At 35.9% G+C, this 20800-nt stretch overlaps 1 protein-coding gene across 5 annotated transcripts in view; it reads left to right on the forward strand.

Moving 5' to 3' along the window:
* The window catches only part of FNBP1L (formin binding protein 1 like), a 99450-nt gene that overhangs the window by 30838 nt on the left and 47812 nt on the right, over nt 1–20800 (forward strand). For all 5 annotated transcript variants that reach the window (XM_019752671.2, XM_019752695.2, XM_019752679.2 and 2 more), the window contains exon 2: nt 19975–20090. In XM_019752671.2, the coding sequence (XP_019608230.1) occupies nt 19975–20090 (116 nt within the window). The remainder of the gene's footprint in view (nt 1–19974; nt 20091–20800) is intronic.

Here is a 20800-nt window from a genome sequence, read left to right on the forward strand (position 1 = left end):
GTAAGTACATCTTTATGTACAGTTTATTCCAGTGCAGTTTTAGGAGTAAACAGTCTTAATGTGAAGTTCTTTTAAAAAGTCTGAGATTATGTATTCATTCAAAATACTATGCACAGTAACGGTATATGGAAATGAAAGGTAGTAGCAGCTAGCTACCCTGCCTGTTCACAAACTATTAATAGTTTTTGAGATTGAAATAAGAATCACATAGACTCAATATAAAAAAGACACAATGGCCGTGTAAATTTAAAGTGGTATTAATAGTGCCTAGTTTATGTTAATGTGCAAGAGAATTCATTTACTTGGTCATTTCCCTTTCACTCAGTGCCTCCCACCAATATTATAATTATATTACATATAAGAAAGCAAGAACAGCCAAGTCCTGTACATATTTTCTGAGTATTCCTGCTTTTGAACTTAGAGACTTTTCTTATTAGATTAATGCACAATATTTTTGTATCTGTCATATAAAAATTTAATTAATATTAACATTTATAATTTTTAATTCTAAATATTAAGACTTTCGGATACCACTTCTGAAAATAAATCATACTGTCTGGGCCCGTGCTTCCTCTTCAAAAATATAAAGCATATACAGATACAGTAGTACTTCGGTTTTTGAACATCTCCATTGATGAACATTTGTTTTATGAACGCTGTAAATCCGGAAGTAAATGCTTCCGTTTTTGAACACGCCTTGGAAGTTGAACATGTCACGCAGCTTCCGCTGAGTGCAAGATCCTGAGGCCTAGCTGTCGGCTCTTTCCGAATGTTTCAGAACTCGAAAGGTCTTCTGGAATGGATTATGTTCGAAAACCGAGGTACAACTGTAGCTAAATTATCTCAGTATTTAACCTTAATTTCATGCTTAGAGTATAAAGTCACTCTTTGGAGTTATTCCCATGAATATACCAACAACTAAGTATCTCTTCAGATTAGATTACAGCCAGGAAGTCCATTTGCTCTCTAAATAGTAAATACAGTCTGAGAGCATTTCCTTAACTAAGTGTACTGATTTGAAGGAGCAAAACAGGAAAAACTAAGACATCTGGATCCTTGATTCAGCTCTGTTACTCAGCTCTGTTACCTTGGGCAGATACATAGTTTAATCTCTGGGCTTCAGTTTCCTCATCTGTAAGAGGCTGACCTTTGCAGTTCCTTCCAGCCATAAAGGCCTACAATTAGATTTCATAGTTACACTTATGCTCATGAAGTAGGTAGAGTCTAAAACGGGGGAAAGGGAAAGAGTCTAGAGTGAAAAAGGAAAATGAGCTGGGATGGTGGCGGGGGAGGCGGGGAAAGAAAGCCAAGAAATCAGAGAAACTATGCAAAGGGATGCTTAGCTCTATTTTAGATAATGTTATGTTAACATATGAATGCATATATATAAAGACTGGCTGTTCTTGACTCTCCTTTTTGCTAATCACATTCTCTGGAATTAGGACAAAGGATAAAATGTCAGCTCTGGGAAAATGATACTGCGTTATTGATGTGAGGGCACTGAACCAGTGGCAGAAAGTGGTCTGCGATAGTAGGTAGTAAGGACAGCGATGAAAGCAGATGACCAGGGCATCTGAGCTTGGACAAGAGTATAACAAAGAAAACTGTTAATAGGTTTAAAGTAGTATATCCCAAACTGTTGTCCAGGTGGCTTTACCCTTAAGTGAACACTGAATGAACCCTGGGCTCAAGTTTGAAATTTGGGAAGCAGAGCAGTGCTGAACAAGAGAGGCTAATGTGAAATGGAAATCAAAATCCGTAGGAACCCCAAATGACAAAGAACTATGAAATGAAAGGGACCGGTGGGAAGATGGATCATCGATATGGATGCTATGATGTCAGAAATTGCAGAATTAAACAAAGAAGATGCTAGATAATATACAGGTATAGATCTTACTTCAGACCTTAACTTCACACAACAGATATGTTCTGATAGTGTGTAAATATATTTTGGATCAGTAAAATAATTTTAATTGTGCTAAGAACATATACTATTTTAAAGGACTTGTGCAGAGACCAATCATCCTTTAATTTTCTTATAAATACAACATTCATATGTAGAGTTTGCTTGAAGACATAAGACCTGTATGTTGACCCAGGTTCAGATACATGAATCTAACCGCTAAAGATTGTTAACTATCATTACAGTATTTAATATTATTCTGGGAGTACTAGCCAATGAAATTAAAGAGAAATTGTGATTATTTTATTAATAGCTCTCCTTTCCACTAAGTATATTTTCTCTCAAATTGTATCCCTAGTGCCAAGCTCAACGTGCATTCACTTGTTGAATTAAAGATTGAGTATTAATAGCCACCAGTGCCAAGCACTGTGTCAAATGCTTTATTTAAATTTCATTTAATGTTCTCATGCTAGAGTCCAGTTTTACAGCTGTGGAACCTGGGGCTCAGAGATCAAGAGCTAGTAAATGATCTGAGGTAGATAGGAGACACAAAGAACCATAACTAGATCCTATACTTAGAGTTTATCGTCTATTAAAAGCTGAAAAAATGCTTTACGTGAACATAGAAAACATTAATATACTATTTGTGCATAATTATTGCAGTGTTTTTTTTTAAGGAAACTAATTTATTTCGGTTGAGGTCCTTTTGAAATATAAAACGTGGTTGTATTTTTTAAAGCTGTAATTCTTGTAGACATTCTATGGTTAAAAATTTGATTGTGCTTATTAAAAATGGTTATTTATGTTTTTGCACTTCAGCTTTGTGAAAAATAAGCTTTCTTTGGGAAGATGATATTGGGTTTTTCTGAGAGTTATTGCAGTATTAATTGGTCTGCTATGCTGTGCACTGATGTTACCACTATTTTTATTGGTGTAATGCAGTTATTTTGGAATTTAAAAAATCGGAATCATTTGCATCTTGAAATGTTCGCGGCTAGTTATATACTTTGTATTAGAATTGCAGATTAAAGAAAGGTTACTCTTCTGTAACTCCATAATTTTTAAGAGGAAGAAGAAAGTAATTGATAAAGCATAGCTCTGTAGCAAGAATAATTATAATTTAATTCACAGACTTTCTGAATAAGTAGAGTATGAACGTGAAAGTACTGAAAATGATACAGGTCACTGTTGGAACCTCTCTATGTGATGAAACTAAAGGAGATAAAGACCAACTAAAAATGCTATTTTGAAGTAAAAGCTAGAGCTCTATCAGTAAAAAAGTTTTCAGTCTCTGTTAAGAAAGCAAAAGACTGTTCAAAAGAGTTTCTCAAAAATTTGCAAGAGATGAGATTACTCGAAGGATAAAGTATCAGAGGAAAAGATGTGGTGTTACCTTGTAGCTGTCTCCTACTGCTCTCTTCAGAGTATATCAGCATGTACTGGAAAACTGCGTAAGAATATGCACAACAAAAATGATGCTGTTGGCTCTTTTAATGGAAGATTACTTTTAAAAAAGGTCAAATGAAATTTCATTTTCAGGTTTTGTAATGAAATGGTCATCAGTGTATGTACGGTTTACGTTTATTTTAGAATTATTTTATTACATATGTTTATTTTAAAATAACCATGAATGCTTCACATTTTATAAATTTGTATTTGCCATTTTGTAATATATTTAATTTTATATTTATAAAACTGTATTTATAGTCTATATTTTAAATGCTTTAGTTTCACTGATTTTGTTTTAAAGGAGTTATTGAATTTTGAACACTTTAAAATACTCTTAGTAAAACTGATGTCTCTTTGTTAAATGAAGTAAATGCCAAAATAAATAATACTGGTATTAAAATTAATATTTTAGTATTAAATGAAATAAGTACAGAAAGTAGTTTTGTAGTAAAAACTGTCCGTGTTTATGGCATTACACTCTTTTGCAGGTTTGATATATTTTGCAATTAAAAAAGAAAATTAAATAATTGAAAAAACTGTACTGCACAAACTATGCGTTAGATTTGAGTAGTCAGAGAAAAGAGAACTTTAGTGAATTCAGTTACTTTAGAAGCATACAAAATAAGAGTTAAAAAAATTTGTCACCTTTCTGGAAATATTTTGTATTAAGCTTTATACATGATCTGTTCTTTAGAAATTTATAACTTAAAAAAAAACCCTTCAAGTGTGACTTATCAAAGAACTATGTAGTGATATTATTTCAGAAATTGACTAGATGTGTTTTTTTTTTCAAAAAAGGTAGCTACTTTTAAAAAAGATAATCTCTACATTGAACTTAGAAGGGCATTTGCTAGCAGCAAGAAGAGCTCGTGCTGTTGCATCCCACAGGGTTCTATCATGAGTAGTAATATACATCTTGTTTGGGAGACTTTGTAGATTGGCAATACACAGGATTTCTCTATCTTGTGTATCATATGATTTTGTTGACAAGAATAAAGAGAATTTGGACAATAACATACTTATTTTTGGTAGCCACCTGTTAGCTCTTAGGTAATGAACAGTATGGCTGAAGGTGATACTGTCCTTTTTGATCTTGGCTGACTTTTAACAGAAATGTTGAAAAGTTACTTTCTTTTTTCTCTTCTTGCTTTTAATAATGTAGCTCCTCCTGGAATGCCTTTCTCTCTTGCTTCTAGGTGTCCATATTCTACCTATCTTTCAGGACCCAGTTTAAAATTTATCTGCTTACCTATAGCTAACATCATACTCAGTGGTGAAGGATTGAAAGCTTTTCCTCTGAGAGCAACACAAGGATGCCTGCTTTTGTCATTTCTATTCAACATAGTATTGGACGTTCTAGCCAGAGCAATTATGCAAGTATAAGATATCCAAATCTGAAGTGTCTGCTGAGCACAAAAAAGTGAGGAAGCTTTAGCTAGAAATAAATGACAAAGATTTACTTCAGGGTCTTTGGATTTACAAATTGGGAAGGCAGCTACCGTGTTTCCCCGAAAATAAGACCTAGCCGAATGATCAGCTCTAATGCGTCTTTTGGAGCAAAAATTAGTATAATACCCGGTCTTATTTTACTATAATAATAAAACCAGGTATGATATGATATATAATATAAATATAATAATACCGGGTCTTATATTAATTTTTGTTCCAAAAGACACAGTAGAGCTGATTGTCCGGCTAGGTCTTATTTTCAGGGAAACACGGTAGGCAATACCCAGAATGTTCCAAAGGAGAAAGAAAGCTGAGAGTTTTTATAGTAAAAGTCACATTCTTGAGAAGAAATCAGTCCTTCATTATTAGCGTTTGGATTAGTTCAAAATAGTAATCAGCCAGATGTCAGGCTGTCTGGGTGATGGATGCCAGGTATTCTAGCCATGTGAACATTTCTAAGTTCCTCAGAGGTTATCAGTAGGATTTATATATCTATGTATCTTCAGACACAACTGAAAAGTTAAAAAGTTTAAGTTCTTAAAGCAAGAATAGAATTGTTTCCTCATGGCTCAGCCTTCTTAATTTTAATAATTTAGCAGCTTGACCATAGTGCCTCCATTTTATTTCTTCACTCTTTCCTCAAATGAAAGAAGTAAAATTATCTCTGTTTGCAGATGATGTGATCTTATAGGTAAGAAACACTAAAGATTTTACAAAAAAAACCTTTAGCACCTATAAATTCAGTGAAAATCTAGGGTACAAAATCAGCATGCAAAAATCATGTTGTTTATATAACAATGAACAATCTGAAAGGAAATGAGGAAAACAATCTCATTTATAATAGCATAAAAAAGAATGAAATAATGGGGATAAAAACCAAGGAGGTGAAAGATTTATCCATTGAAAACTATAAAACACTGCTGAAAGAAATTACAGAGACACAAATAAATGGACAGACATCCATGTTCATGGATTGGAAGACTTATTATTAAGATGTTAATACTACCCAAAGTGATCTACAGACTCAGTGTAATTCAAAGTCCCAATGAAATTTTTTGCAAAATAGAAATCAATTCTAAAATTCATGCTAGACAAAATAATTTTTAAAAAGGAGAACATAGTTGGAGAGCTCACTCTTCCTGATTTCAAACTTATTACAAAGCTACCATATGGTACATAACGGAAAGCCCAGAATAAACCCTCACATATATGATCAAATGATTTTCAACAAAGCTGCCAAGACCATTTAATGGAATCTTTTCACCTAGCAGTGCTGGGGAAACCAGATATTCACATGCAAAAGAATGAGGATGAACCATTACCTTCAACATGTACAAAAATTAACTCAAAATGAGCAATGAATCAAAGTTCTAAATGCAAAAGCTAAAATTATAAAACTCTTAGAAGAAAATGGGGAAGGTTTTATGACACTAGATTTAGAAATGATTTCTAGTATATGACACCAAAAGTTCAGACCACAGAAGAAAATAGATAAATTGGACTACATCAAAATTTAAATCTTTTATGCATTAAGGGTCATTATAATATAGTGGAAAGGCAGCCCACAGGAGGGGAGAAAATACTTGTAATCATGTATCTGAATAGGGTTTAGTGTCTAGAATATATAAATCCTACAACTCAACAATAAAAGAACCAAACAACTATTAAGAAGTGGGCAAAGGACTTGCATAGACATTTCTTCAAAGAAGATACATAAATGGCCAATAAGCACATCAAAAGATGTTCAAGATCACTAATCGTGACAAAATGCAAATCAAAACTACAATAAGAAACCAGTTCACCCCTGTTAGGATAGCTGTATCAAAAAACCCCAGAAAATAACAAATGTCGGCAAAGATGTGGAGAAGTTGGAACCCTTGCACACTGTGGGTGGGAATGTAAAATGGTACAGCCATTGCAAAAACCAGCATGGCAGCTCCTCAAAAATTAACCATAGAATTACCATACAATCCAGTAATTCCACTTCTGGGTATATACTCAAAAGAATTAAAAGCAGGGTTTTGAAGAGCTACTTGTACATCTGTGTCCATGGCATTATTCACAATAGCCAGAAGTGTCTATTGACACATGACTAGATAAGCAAAATGTTATGCACATACCATGGAGTATTATTCAAGCTTTAAAAGGGAAGGAAATTCTGACATGCTACAGTGTGGAAGAACCTTGCAGACGTTATGCTAAGTGAAATAACCCAGTCACAAAAAGACAAAATACTGAATGATTCCACTTACATATGAGGCACCCACAGTAGTCATGTGATATGTAACAACAGTTCAGTCAACAATGGACTACATTTTTAATGACTTTCCCATAAGATTATAATGGAGCTGAATTTCCTGTAAGAAATAGGAGGGTATGTAGTTCAGGAGGAATTTCTTTTTTCTCCTAATGGTAGCAGTATCTGCAGAGCTTGGGAACAGATTTCCCTCTCACTCACAGCTCCTCAATTTTGCGTGCACAGATTACATCCCAGTCGGTCAGCCAGTGAGCTGGTTCAGCACAGGAGGCTGTCCCCCAGCACTGCATATTCAGAGGGCGCTACAGCCCTCCTAGATGTAGCTTGATGGTCTTTAGAGTACATTGTAAATTCTTTGTTGAGGCCCTAAGATCCTGTACAAGGACAAAAGTTCACAGGAGCTACCTTAACAAGTATTAAGTGACACTGCCGCTTGAGTAAAAGCTTTCTCTGGTGGCGTGGGGCCAGGCTGTCCCTGAGCTTTGGAAATATTTTCAGGTTGTAATGATGTAAAGCATAGATACGTTTTTTCGCTCCCATCAGTTCAGTGCCAGAGAGAGCCCTTTCTGTCAGATAGGGTTGGTGGAACCAAAAGCAAATTTCCAACATCAAAATACTGAGTCCTCAGTTCTGTACCTGCTCCGTGTTAAACATCCTCTTTTTTAATGAACACCACAAAGTTCCTTAATCTGATCACTGCTCCAACATGCAGTAGCCAAAACCACACTGCTGTGACAACCCCTCATGTTCCTTTATGTCTCCATCTTGATTTCTTACTGATCCTCAGGTCACCTTTCTCTCCCTTCTGACAGTCACTCGTATGGTGATCTACACGTCACCCAGCCACTTGCTCCTTGGTATTTCCAATCAGTCCAGCCCACATCTCTTCATGGAGCAGCCTTGATAGCTTCAGTGTTCTGTTCCCGACCCTGTTGGGAGGAAGCAGGGGGAGGGCTTGTGGGGTCGTGTTTATAAAGTCTCCAGTGGTGAACAGTATCGTCCTAGGCTTCACATTCACTCACAGCTCATTGACTCTCACCCAGAGCAACTTCCTGTCCTTCCAGCTTCATTCATGGTAAGTGCCATGCATAGGTGTACCATGGTTTATCATATTGTATTTTTACTGTACTTTTTCTATTTTAAGATTTGTTTAGATACATAAATACTTACCATTGTGCTATAATCACCTACAGTATTCAGTACAGTAACATGCTGTACAGGCCTGTACCCTAGGAGCAATAGGCTATGTACCATGTCGCCTAGGTGTGTAGTAGGCTATTCCATCCAGGTTTGTGTAAGTGCCTCTATGATGCTCGCATAAGGATGAAATCACCTAACGATGCATTTCCCAGAATATATACCTGTTGTTAAGCGACACATGACTGTAGTCAAAATTATAGACAAAAAGTAGAATGGTGTTTGCCAGCAACTGAAGGGAGGGGTGGATGGGGAGTTACTGTTTAATAGGTACAGAATTTCAGTTTTAGAAGGGGAAAAGGGTTCTGGAGATGGATAATTGTAATGGTTGCACAGCTGTGTGAATGTACTTAATGTCACTGACCTGTACACTTGAAAGTTGTTAAGATGGTGAATTTTAATTTATGTATATATTTCATTACAGTTTAAAAAATGATATTGTAGGGAATTAGTAAAACCTCTACAGTTCAAAAAATTTTAAAGGAAAAGTCTTGGGCATTTGTTGACCTAACTAATCAGTTTCAGTAACTATTTAACACTATGTTTAGAAATATCTTTGTTCTGTTGTAGCTTTATATTTGGAATTATGTCCGTTTAATTTCTACTTTATAAAAGAGCAGATAACTTGGAATAGCAAGTTTAATATTTGATTTCAGAGTTTCAACTTATGTTTAATGAATTAAAAGATAAGGAAAACTTTACACACGTACAAGTAGAACTCTAACCTTGACTTCAGATTCTTTCTTTTTTAAGCATATTCAATAAAACCTTGCCAGAATGTGTGTGACAAGTGAGATCCAAAAACTTTAATTGCATAAAATACAAGGTGTAAGGTTTGTGAAAATGTTACTTAGTGTGTACTGTCAGAAAAGGCACAAAAGTAGATAGAGGTGGTGACGAATTGTACCGAACTGACACTTCACTGAAGAGAGAAGGACCCAAATGATCTGTGTTCATTCATTTCCAATCTTACACTCTGAAGGAGTTTATTTAGCTTGTTGCTTTTTGAGAACAAGAGCAGGGCAGAGGACAGGAAACAGTTACATTATATTCAAATTTACATAACCCCTCTCTTGCTGTTTTGCTTTTATTCAGCGATTTTATGTCATTAGCCTCATTAGAAACATGATATAAAAGTACCCTTTTGATTTTCAGAGACAGGATTAAAACCAAAGTTTTAAGTTAAATTTGTTGCCTTTTTTTTTTTTAAAGAAATTTCACCTGTGTTAACTTGGGTTCTCTGAGAAGCAGCCACCCAAATGGGATTAAACATTGCAAGAAGTACGTTAGGGGGAATACCTGAGACGAGAAATGGGGAGGGAGCCAGAGGCAAGAAGAGCTATAAGACCACAAGGCGAGTCTGACCCTGATGGAGGAAAAAAAGGAGGAAGGAAAGATTGAGTAGAAGCATGTTAGTTGCAGTGAAGTTTTAAGGAGAGTTTGGCAGGGTTTTGGAAAGTCCTTGAGTGAAATTCGCTTGTCAGGAGAGTCCGTGGACTCCCTGAACCAGATCTGTCCTTGTATCCCTGCCTTTCTCAGTCATTGTGCGAGAACAGCCTCAGCTGGGCCCTGGTCGGCTGTGCTCCCTGTGGTTAGAACTCTGAGAGGCACATCCTCATACACTCACCACCATCTTATAAATTCTGTTTTATTCTTTGTGTGGAATCTGTTATCACCTGGCAAATCATTGTCTTAAAAAGACATGGCTAGGGGCGGCCAGATGGCTCAGTTGGTTAGAGCGCGAGCTCTCAACAACAAGGTTGCCGGTTCAATTCCCTCATGGGATGGTGGGCTGTGACCCCTGCAACTAAAGATTGAAAATGGCAACTGGACTTGGAGCTGAGCTGCGCCCTCCACAACTAGATTGAAGGACAACTTGGAGCTGATGGGCCCTGGAGAAACACACTGTTCCCCAATGTTCTCCAATAAAATTAAAAAAAAAACACAGTAGAATTATCTCCATCTCATTAAAAAGAAAGACATGGGTATATTAATCAAGGACTTTTGTGTATTCATTTATTAAACCATACTTGGAGAAGTTTAAGAATTGTTATATTTTTGTGTTGTCATATATATAATGCTCATTGATTTAAATTATGAAAGCAAACCTTTTTTCCCTTGAAACCTTTATTACCTCCTATATTTTTATTCTCAATTAATAACCTTGTCCCCTATTTTACCGAAAAGAATAAAAGTGATCACAGAAGAATTTCCACAAGCTACCCCCACCACATCTACCAAACTGTCTAACCCTGCACCCGTTTTCTCTGCCATCTCTCTCACTGCACGTGAACTGCCCGTGCTCTTGGCACAGGTCTGCCCCGCCATTTGCACGTGCATCTCCTCTCACCTACTCACTGCTCGTGGTTCCAGTTCTCCCCTCTTTCTTCTACATTGTCAATGGTTTTCTTTATTTTGTGTCATTTTCATGAGCATATCATCATATTGTTGCTTCCACCTAAAACCCTCCCACACTTGACCTGCTCCTCTCTTTAGCTATCATCCTGTTTCTCTTCTTTAAAGCAAAATTCCTTGAAAGTGGCTTCTATCTCCACTGTCTCTAATTTCTTCCTAATCTTTTTTGAACCCACTTCAGTTGAGCTTTTGCCCACATTACTTCAACAAATCTGTCCTTGTTAATGTTATTAGTGATCTGCATATTGCTAAATCCCATGGTCAGTTTTCAGTCCCCATCTGCCTTTGAGGAGCCCTTGACGATCACCTTTTTCTCCTTGAAATCATCCATTATTCATTCAGCTTCCAAGATACCATGCTTTTCTGGTGTTCCTTGCACCTCATTGGTCACTCCTTCTCAGTGTCCTTTGCTGGGTCCTCCTCAATTCCTTGACCTCTGGATGTTGGTGTGCAACTGACTAACTGAGATTGCATCTGGGGTCATGTTTTAACTATATATCTTTAGGGGGACCGCTTCTGTTGAATTCCAGACATGTGTATTTAACTACGTGGATGTCCAAGGATATCTCAAACTTATGTCTAAAAGCAAAACTTTTGTCTTTCCCTTGATCAATCTTGTCACTTAATTGCCCCACTCTAGTTCAAAGCAACTTTATTCTTCTAAGTTGGTAGTACTCAGAGTTGATGTCTCTTTCTTTCACAACCCATACTCAGAACATCAGAAAATTTTGTGGATACTGACTTCAAAATATATCCCAAGTCTTAACACTTTTCACCACTTTGCAACCTTTATCTTGGACCAAGCCAGCCTGATCTCTGTTCTGGGTCATTGCAGTAGCCGTCCCAAAAAGTCTCTTGCCCTGAGTCAGGCTTTTGTGTTTTTTTGTTTTTTTGTGTTTTTTAAATACATCAACGTAGAAGCCAGAGAGGTCTGTTTAAAAACCTAAGTCAGATTATGTCAGGCTCAAAACCCTCCAGTGTGTTTTCATCTCCCTCAGGGTTAAAGCCAAGGTCTTATGGTGGAAGATGAGGCATGTGCGATCTGTTTTCTGACCCCACACACCTCCGATTCAACTTCTATGGTATTCCCTCTGCTCATTCAGCTATAGCTTCCTTGTGACCTTCTTGCTCTTCCTGGAATACATTGAGCGTACGCAGACTCAGCCTTAAACATTTTAACAGCTAAACTTGAAACTGCACAAGTTCTTTCGGTAAGCATAAGCACTAGGGGTGTGGACAATTTATTCAAATAGGCAGGAAGGCCAAATAAAAGCACATAGGTATTTGTGGTAAACAGAGTTGGAGAGAGGAATTATCTTCTGATTGCTTCTCCTTTAGTGAAGTAGGAAAGGAAGATTCCTAGCTGAGAGTGAGATGGGTAGGAGGAGGTTGTATAAGTTCAAACTGAAAGAAGGTATGAAATAGTTGCCTAGGATAATAGGTTCTGGCATTAAAGCCTATTAGGTTTATAAGCACGCATTTCAAAGTATGATCAGTCAGTGCGTTCGTCCTCCCTGCCTCCCTTTTCTCTTCTTTTTTTCTTTTCACTTTTCCTCAGCAGGGTGGAAAATGGCTGGTGAAGAGTTGAATGTAAAACTAGGGTTGAAATTTGGCAAAACAAGAGGGCAAGGACAGTGAAGCTATTTGTAAGTGCTTATAGTGATGCCTCATGGACTCCCAGCTGTGTGAAGATGGGAATGAAGACAGGAGAGGGGGGAGGGAGAGTAATAATGTGTCAGGGTCAATGGATTGAGTTCTCTGTGGGGTCAAAAAAATTTGGGCTTAGGGTACTGGAGTGAGTGAATTGACAGACAGGGCTAGCTATGAGATAATGAGATTCTTGAAATTTGGGAGAAGGGGGTGTTGCAGTTCCTGCTAAGAACAATGGAGATGACCATTGAAGTGAGTGGCTGAGCAGCATAGAGGAGAAAGTCATGGGAAGAGAAATGAAAAAATATGCAGTAGGGTGTTGGAAGGATCATCGGGATAGATTTTGAAGTCACTAAGCTTAATTTAAAATTTACTTAAAATTTTTAATTAAAAAAGGTATCAGGTGAGTTTCCTAAATATACAAAACTGCATCTATCTTTTAAAAACAAATAGAACCATGAGGAAATAAATGCAAATAATTAAGTTGATTTTTTAAAACTTAAAATATTCCTTAATTTACTTTGGGGGTAGTTGTTGACCCTGAATTGTAAACTGATTTATTTCTTAGCTCCATGAGACTTAAACTAAAAGAAAAAGTTTCTACAGTCCCATATGAATCAAAGAATGAGAAAAGTCATTTTTGTTAGATCTTAAAAATGTTTTTGGGGGGCCGGCCCGGTGGCTCAAGCGGTTAGAGCTCCGTGCTCCTAACTCCAAAGGCTGCCGGTTCGATTCCCACATGGGCCAGTGGGCTCTCAACCACAAGGTTGCCAGTTCAATTCCTCGAGTCCCGCAAGGGATGGTGGGCTCTGCCCCCTGCAACTAAGATTGAACATGGCACCTTGAGCTGAGCTGCCTCCCGGATGGCTCAGTTGTTGGTTGAGCGCTGGCTCAACCACAGGTTGCCAGTTCAATTCCTCGAGTCCCGCAAGGGATGGTGGGCAGCGCCTGCAACTAAAATTGAACATGGCACCTTGAGCTGAGCTGCCGCTGAGCTGAATGGCTCAGTTGGTTGGAGCCTGTCCTCTCAACCACAAGGTTGCCGGTTCAAGGGATGGTGGGCTGTGCCCCCTGCAACTAGCAACGGCAACTGGACTTGGAGCTGAGCTGCGCCCTCCACAACTAAGACTGCAAGAACAACAACTTGAAGCTGAACAGAACCCTCCACAACTAAGACTGAAAGGACAACAATTTGACCATTGCTCCCCAATAAAGTCCTGTTCCCCTTCCCCCAATAAAATCTTTAAAAAAAAAAAAAAAAAAAAAAAAAAAATGTTTTTGGCAGTGCTTTGCTATTCAGAAGTGCTGGAGAAACTTTGGCAGAAAATCAGAGCCATAGAGTAAGCCCAAACTAGGACAGCAAAGTCATTATTCTGCTTTTTAGTGAAGAAAGTTTTTTTTTAAACATTTGACTCTTGGTGATTTACCAAAAGTACTTTATTGGGACTTCATTTGGATGCAAGACTGTGACAAAGTAATTAGAAAAACAAGGATTGAATATTAAATAGTGACCTCTAAAAAATTATAACATTTTGTGATACATAAAATAGTTCTTTTAAATTATGTTAAAGATATCACAAAAGATAAAAGTAAGAAGACTGAGTAAATGTAGTATTTATTATTACACTTATCACTATATAGTAGAACTTTGGAGCAACATATAATTTATTTGATTTATGTGGAATAGTATGGACATTTAAGTTGGTGGTGTCAGCTTTAATTTAAAATGTTTTCCTTATATTCCTAAATGAATATGGTAAAATAACTTTAAACACTTTACACATTTAAAAAACAATTTTAAAGGAAGGAAACAGAAAACAAGAGCTTTCTTAAATTTAAATATGAGATGATAAAATGGGAGCTACATTTCACAGAAGCTATGGTAAGAATGAATGTTGGAAAAGGAAGTGAGGGGAGAATTAGGTAAGGAAATGGAAGAAGTTGGACTCAGCAATCTAGAATAAATCCATAGAAATAAGAGCAGTGCTAAAGGTAGAGTAGGGAAATGAAAATAAGTTGACTATTTTGATGACTTCATATTCTTATTTATTTCTAATCCATAGATAGTTTCAGAATACTGCTTAGTTTTTCTTCTTTAGTTTGTCTTGAGCCTTTCCCCGATATTTTCCGTAGTCCTAGGTATTTGCTGGCGTGGAGTAGGGAGAAATGTGATCTCATGCTTTGAACCTAAAAGGATTGGAGACCTAAGTTTTTATGATTTTGATTCTTACTTTTTGATTTAAGAGCTTTCTACTTTATTAATATTCTGTGGTAGTAAAAATCATTCCTCAGCCTCCAAACATCTTCTTTCATGCTTCTGAAGTTTTTGTTTTGATCACTAAAGAAAGGCTGAGTGACTTCTTATCAGGAATGTTGTAAAGAGAGTTTAAGCATTCAGTGTGCATTTGTATTAGACAATTTCTAACTTTGAGATGTTTAATTTGTTCCTTTCATCAAAGCTCCCCAGTGACCAACAGTTTTTTTCAGCCTTATATTTCTCTCATGGTGGAAGAAATGCATCATTTTTAATAACAATATTTGCACCAGTTATTCATTTAGATACTAAATATAAAACTGACAGTGATTTTAAGAGCTAAGCTGTTGAGCACCCATCCCAGTTTGGTTGCTAATCAGCGGTGGACAAATCATTTAAGTATTCTGGCCGTCAGCTTCCATATTTATAAAATGAAGGGTCTGGAAACATTATTTACTAATAAACATTAATTACTAAACTTATTTACCAAATAATGGTGTATTGGAGTCAAAACGTTGGTTGAATTTCTTAATTTCGGAAACTTGGTTTCCTTATTTGTAAAATGCTTTATTTTACAGGATTTTGTAGGTGATGTCTGCTCATATACATGAAAACACTTTGTAAATTCAAAAGTACTATACAAATAGAATGGTTATTCAATCAGCATGCAGGCGCCTTTTATACATATATACTAGGCTGTGTGATGAAGTTCATCTGGTTTCAACATATATTAAATCATTGAATCCCATAAAAATATGAAAATCATTGTGAATGAAGCTATTTGAACGATTGTCTGGAAACTGGCATATAAAAGTGAAAAATAAACTTGTACTTTGTGATCTAATGTTGTTTCTTAGATTCAGAGGAATGAGACCAATTTTATGGTTAAGTTCTTTTGCAGTTTCAAAATTACAAAATAGTGAAATTACAGAATTTAAAATGAACATTTGTTCACTGAATATTTTAACATTTCAAGTATGAATCTTGTTTGGATTTCTTACTATTCACTTTGCCTTTTTATTATTTATAGGAATATTGCTAAATTAGTTTCTCTGCTCATTTCCTTTTAATATTTAAATCACTCACTTTTGAATGTTTAGAGTTTGTGATAATCATAGTGCTTCTTAATGTATTGTAATCAATATGTCTAGTTGTTGAAAACCCAGATAATATTATTCAAGGAATTAAATAAAATTTATCTTAAAAGTGTTTCTTCTGTATTTTAAATGTCAGAACATTGTATATTCAACGTAAATTCTTATTTGCAGTCTTATTTGTAGATTTTTCTGTTTGAGGCCAAAATTAATTTGCAGTATGACTATATAGTATGATAATATTTAAAATTTTCGATTTCAAGACTTCTGTCTTTTAGAGGTGCTTTTTCTTTCTTTTAAAGGTGCTCTTTCTTTCTTTCCTTCTTCCTTCCTCCTTCCTTCTTTCCTTCTTTCCTTCTTTCCTTCTTTCCTTCTTTCCTTCTTTCCTTCCTTCCTTCCTTCCTTCCTTCCTTCCTTCCTTCCTTCCTTCCTTCTTTCCTTCTTTCTTTCCTTCTTTCTTTCCTTCTCTCCCTCCCTCCCTCCCTCCCTCCCTCCCTCCCTTCTCCCTCCCTCCCTCCCTCCCTCCCTCCCTTCCTTCCTTCCTTCTTTTATTTAAGTGTGTTTTTCCAGGACCCATCAGCTCCAAGTCAAGTAGTTGTTTCAATCTAGTTGTGGAGGGCGCAGCTCACAGTGGGCCATGTGGGGATCGAACTGGCAACCTTGTTGTTAAGAGCACTTGCTCTAACCAACTGAGCTAACCAGACGCCCCTAGAGGTGCTTTTTTTTTTTAAGTCAATTTGCCCCCCCCCCTCCAAAGTGATTACAAAGCAGAGAACTTTGCTTCACTTCTTTCTTTTATGCTTCCTACCTTTTAATACTGATTGCTATGTTTTTTAGTTGGCTTTTATTTGAGATCTATTTACTTAAAAAGTGTAGTATTTAAACCTTAATCAAATATAATTTAACTCAATTATTGGGCTTCGCTAATGTTTTCTACTTGTACAGTTGTCCACTGATATTTTTGAATATTTGAAAAATTAACATTAAAAGTTAAGAATTGCATCCAAAAAGATTTTATAGTTTGTAACTTAACCTTCAGTCACTGAAAAGTAAAATTTGACCATAGTTTCTCAGTATTGCAGTTAGTTGAGCTTCTATATATTTGTTATGGTGACCAACTCACAATACTTTTTGGAGCGTTAATATATAGATATAGTGCAAGTTTCTGTCGAGTGGAATTATAGCATGAATTATTTTAAGTATCAGAGAAAACAGGAATGACATTTAATTTTTCTTTTCTTTATTGGGGAACATTGGGGAGCAGTGTGATTTCCCAGGACCCATCAGCTCCAAGTCAAGTCGTTGTCTTCGACCTAGTTGCGGAGGGCGCAGCTCACTGGCTCATGGGGGAATTGAACCGGTGACGTTGATGTTATGAGCACTGCTCTAACCAACTGAGCTAACCGGCCGCCCTGACATTTAATTTTTTAAAACTGTGTGACATAGGTCTTATATACCAGATTCTTCAGATGATTTAATTTTGGGGAATCCTGAAGGAACTTGAATTAGACCTAGGGTTATATGTAAATTTGGAGCAATGTATTCTTAATTTAATTTGGAAGGTGATTAACTTAAATAGAAAACTGTAATTTTGTGAATAAAGAGACAGTACAACCATATCAACAGGGTAGGGAGGACTTGATATAGAGCAGTAAAGGAGAAAGCATAATTTAAAGCAGAAATCTTCAAAGTAGAGCACACAAGACGATCCACGGAGAATAGGAGAAAAGAGCTTAGAACTTCTATTTATATATGTTATCTAAAAATAAGAAACTTGACACTTCTACTAGTATTTTAAATAGGAATTGACACTGAAATCTTCGACTTAAAGTTTCCTGTGAAGAAACCATTGATTATGTGTAATACTATAATGTGAGCATAGGCAAACAATAGGGAATGGCAGGCTGATGCTTCTCATCTTAATGTATTTGAGAAAAAATATAAACAATGTTTATTAACAAAGAAAAGAAATGCAATGGCTGTGTAATCATATGGACTACAGATGGGCTTCTCCCAAGAAATTATTGAAAAGATAATATAAAATATGGCCACTGATTTGTTATTGTTGGTAACGAAGCTTGCCCTGAATGTAGTTTGTGTCTTATGATATCAGATAATAATAAGAATTATTATAAGAATAGTAATAAGAATTAGTAGAAATCTAGTTCATGACATCTGCAGTTTTTTAATGATGTTTAAAATTATGTGATAACCATTCAAGAACATGTTAAATTTCACTGAATTTATTGATGTTTGGAAGCCCCCCTTTTTATTGTGATAAAGTATAGATAACATAAAATGTAACATTTTTAAGTATATGGTTCAGTGGCATTAAGTATATTTACTGTGTTGTACAATCTTTGCCACCATTCATCTTCAGAACTTTTTTCATCTTCCCAGACTGATACTCTACGCATTAAACAATAGCTCCTCTTTCTCCCTCCCTTCAGCCCTTGGGAACCACCTTTTAACTTTCTGTCTCTATGTATTTGACTATCCTAGGTACTTCATATGACTGAAGTCCTGCAGTGTGTGTCCTTTCGTGACTGGATTGTTTCACTTAGCATAATGCCTTCAAGAGTCATCCATGTTGTAGCATGTGTCAGAGTATGCTTTTAAGGTTGAGTAATTCCAGTACATGTATGAGTACAGACCACCTTCTGTTTATCCGTTCATCTGTTCATGGACATGTGGGATGCTTCCACCTTTCGGTTATTGTGACTATTGCTGCTGTGCACAAGAGGTGCTGGCATCCTCTTGAAATGGTGACTTAATGGTGAAAGACAGCATGTTATTAGAAATATACTTCCTCTTGTGGTAAAAATAATGATATAATATATGTAAAACAACGCAGTGACAAGCTAATGATCTCACAAATATGGTTAGAAGCCTCATAGAAAACACCCCTAAAGAAATCTCTTTTAGGGAAAATTGTATGTTGAATTTTTGCTATACAATTTGATGAAAGAACTGTAAGCTCTTTAAAGATTAAAGAACTGTAAGCTATTAGATGTTTCTAATAGCTTATAAATATTTGCTAGATTTTGTTTCAATAATGAACTATATTTAGAACTAATTTTTTTGTGAATCATTAAAGGAAAGTTGTGTTGAAGATTTATTCTCAGCAGTAAATGATTTGAACAGTGTTCTGTGAAAAGAAACCATGTAATAACCACTAATAAAGCAGTACATTGATTGGAATTTTAAAAAGGAAATTGGGATATGCTTGCAATGTATTCACTTCATCATTTATTTATAGGTAAACAGAAAATTAAGCACAGAAGTCCACATAATACTACAGTATACTTTTATAATGGTTAATTTTATAAAAATAATACCTTTAAAATATAGTAGATAGACTTTACAGTATTTCCAAATGAAATGGGGAGGAACCATTGAAAATCTGTGGTTCGTGCTGGTTTGCTCTTTATCTTGTGGTTGTTTCAAATTTTTGATCTTTATTAAGTTGCTGTTAGTAATATGCTTTTCTAACAGATATTTTTCCTTCAAGATAAAAGGGAAATTTTAATAGTGAGTAGCTTTTCCAAAGAAACCTGAGCTATGGAAAAAGCATTTTGAAGATAGATGATTGGAAATGCATCCATCATTATATAATTTGTTGCTGAAATTGATGTGTTACCAGCAAATATTGTATGTCCACACTTAAAACACTTGTGAACAGAAATTTCTTACTTGTTTTAAAGTTAACTTATTAGTCAGGATTTTACAGTGAAACAGAACCAACATGTGTGTGTGTGTGTGTGTGTGTGTGTGTGTGTGTGTGTGTAAATAGAGATTGATTTGTAAGGAATTGGGTCACACGATTTTTGAGGTTTGGTGCCAGGCAGGATGCTTATGCTTTGGGGGTTCAGAATTGAATAATACATGGTTCCTGCCCTCAATATAGTATGGCAGTGAATACGATAGTCATTTTTAAGGAGCCACGGGGACCCAGACAAAGACCACTTATTCCAGTCTGAGAGTTTAGGGCCATTTTCTGGAGGACATAGTACCTGAACTGAATCTCAAAGGAGGCATAAGTTAATTGCAAAAAGGTGACAGGGAAGGGCGTTGCAGCCAAGGGAACCATGTGTGTGAAGGCACTCAGGCAGAAAGTAGCATGATTTATGCTGAGGAAACTACTTCTGTCTGGGTCTTAAAGGACAAGGTGGGTGGGGACCAGCAGAAGAGCCTAAATTTTTTCTTTTATACCTCATTGCCTCTCTGGACAAATATCAGAAGCTGGTTAAAACATTTGTGGATCAAATTTTAGACTTTTCAATGTGCTTTTATCTTCCTTTTCTAGGATCAGTTCGACAGCTTAGACAAGCATACACAATGGGGAATTGACTTCTTGGAAAGATATGCCAAATTTGTGAAAGAGAGGATAGAAATTGAACAGAACTATGCAAAACAATTGAGGTAAGTTAATTTTTTTTTTTCAATTCTTAGAAGTGAAATTACAAGTTTAAATAGTTGGATATTAGGTAAGAGTGACATACCAGAGGTTAAATTCTTTTTTCATCAGAATTAGAGTGGTAATAATAATAATAATCGATTTAATTAAACCATTGCCTGGTACCACAAGGAATATTAGCTAACTAGATTATGAGTAGCTTTCATTCCAGAAAGAGACTTAAAATCCTAAAATCAGGAAGCAAAAATGCCAGCAAAAGGAAATACCTGGGTATAAATTCTGTACTTTGCAGTTTTATTCCCCTATAGTTTTTTTGCTTTAGTGATTTTCCTAAAGCATTGATGATTTCTTCAGTTTCTCATTTCTTCAGAGTTTCTAAGACTTGCAAATTGAGTGTGCTGAGCTGAGTTTCTTTCTGTAAAATATCAGATATATAGCTATATCTATATGTCTGTATATATATATATTATTGATGAAAGAGATTTTAGAACATGTGTTAGAAGATAAAAGTTTTGAAGGGATAATTTTAGTCTTAAAACAAATGGAATTAATCTTAAGATTTTGTTCGAGCATAAAATCATTGTTAGACCACAACTTGACAAGCAGTTTTGCTGCAACTTACTCAAAATGGTACTTGGTGTCTGAAGACTAGATACCAATATGAGGTTCTAGCAATAGGAGTTACGATTCTTTATATTGTAAGTGACAGAAAATC

This window comes from Rhinolophus sinicus, linkage group LG06 (assembly GCF_036562045.2).
Source record: "Rhinolophus sinicus isolate RSC01 linkage group LG06, ASM3656204v1, whole genome shotgun sequence".
Lineage (NCBI taxonomy): Eukaryota > Metazoa > Chordata > Mammalia > Chiroptera > Rhinolophidae > Rhinolophus > Rhinolophus sinicus.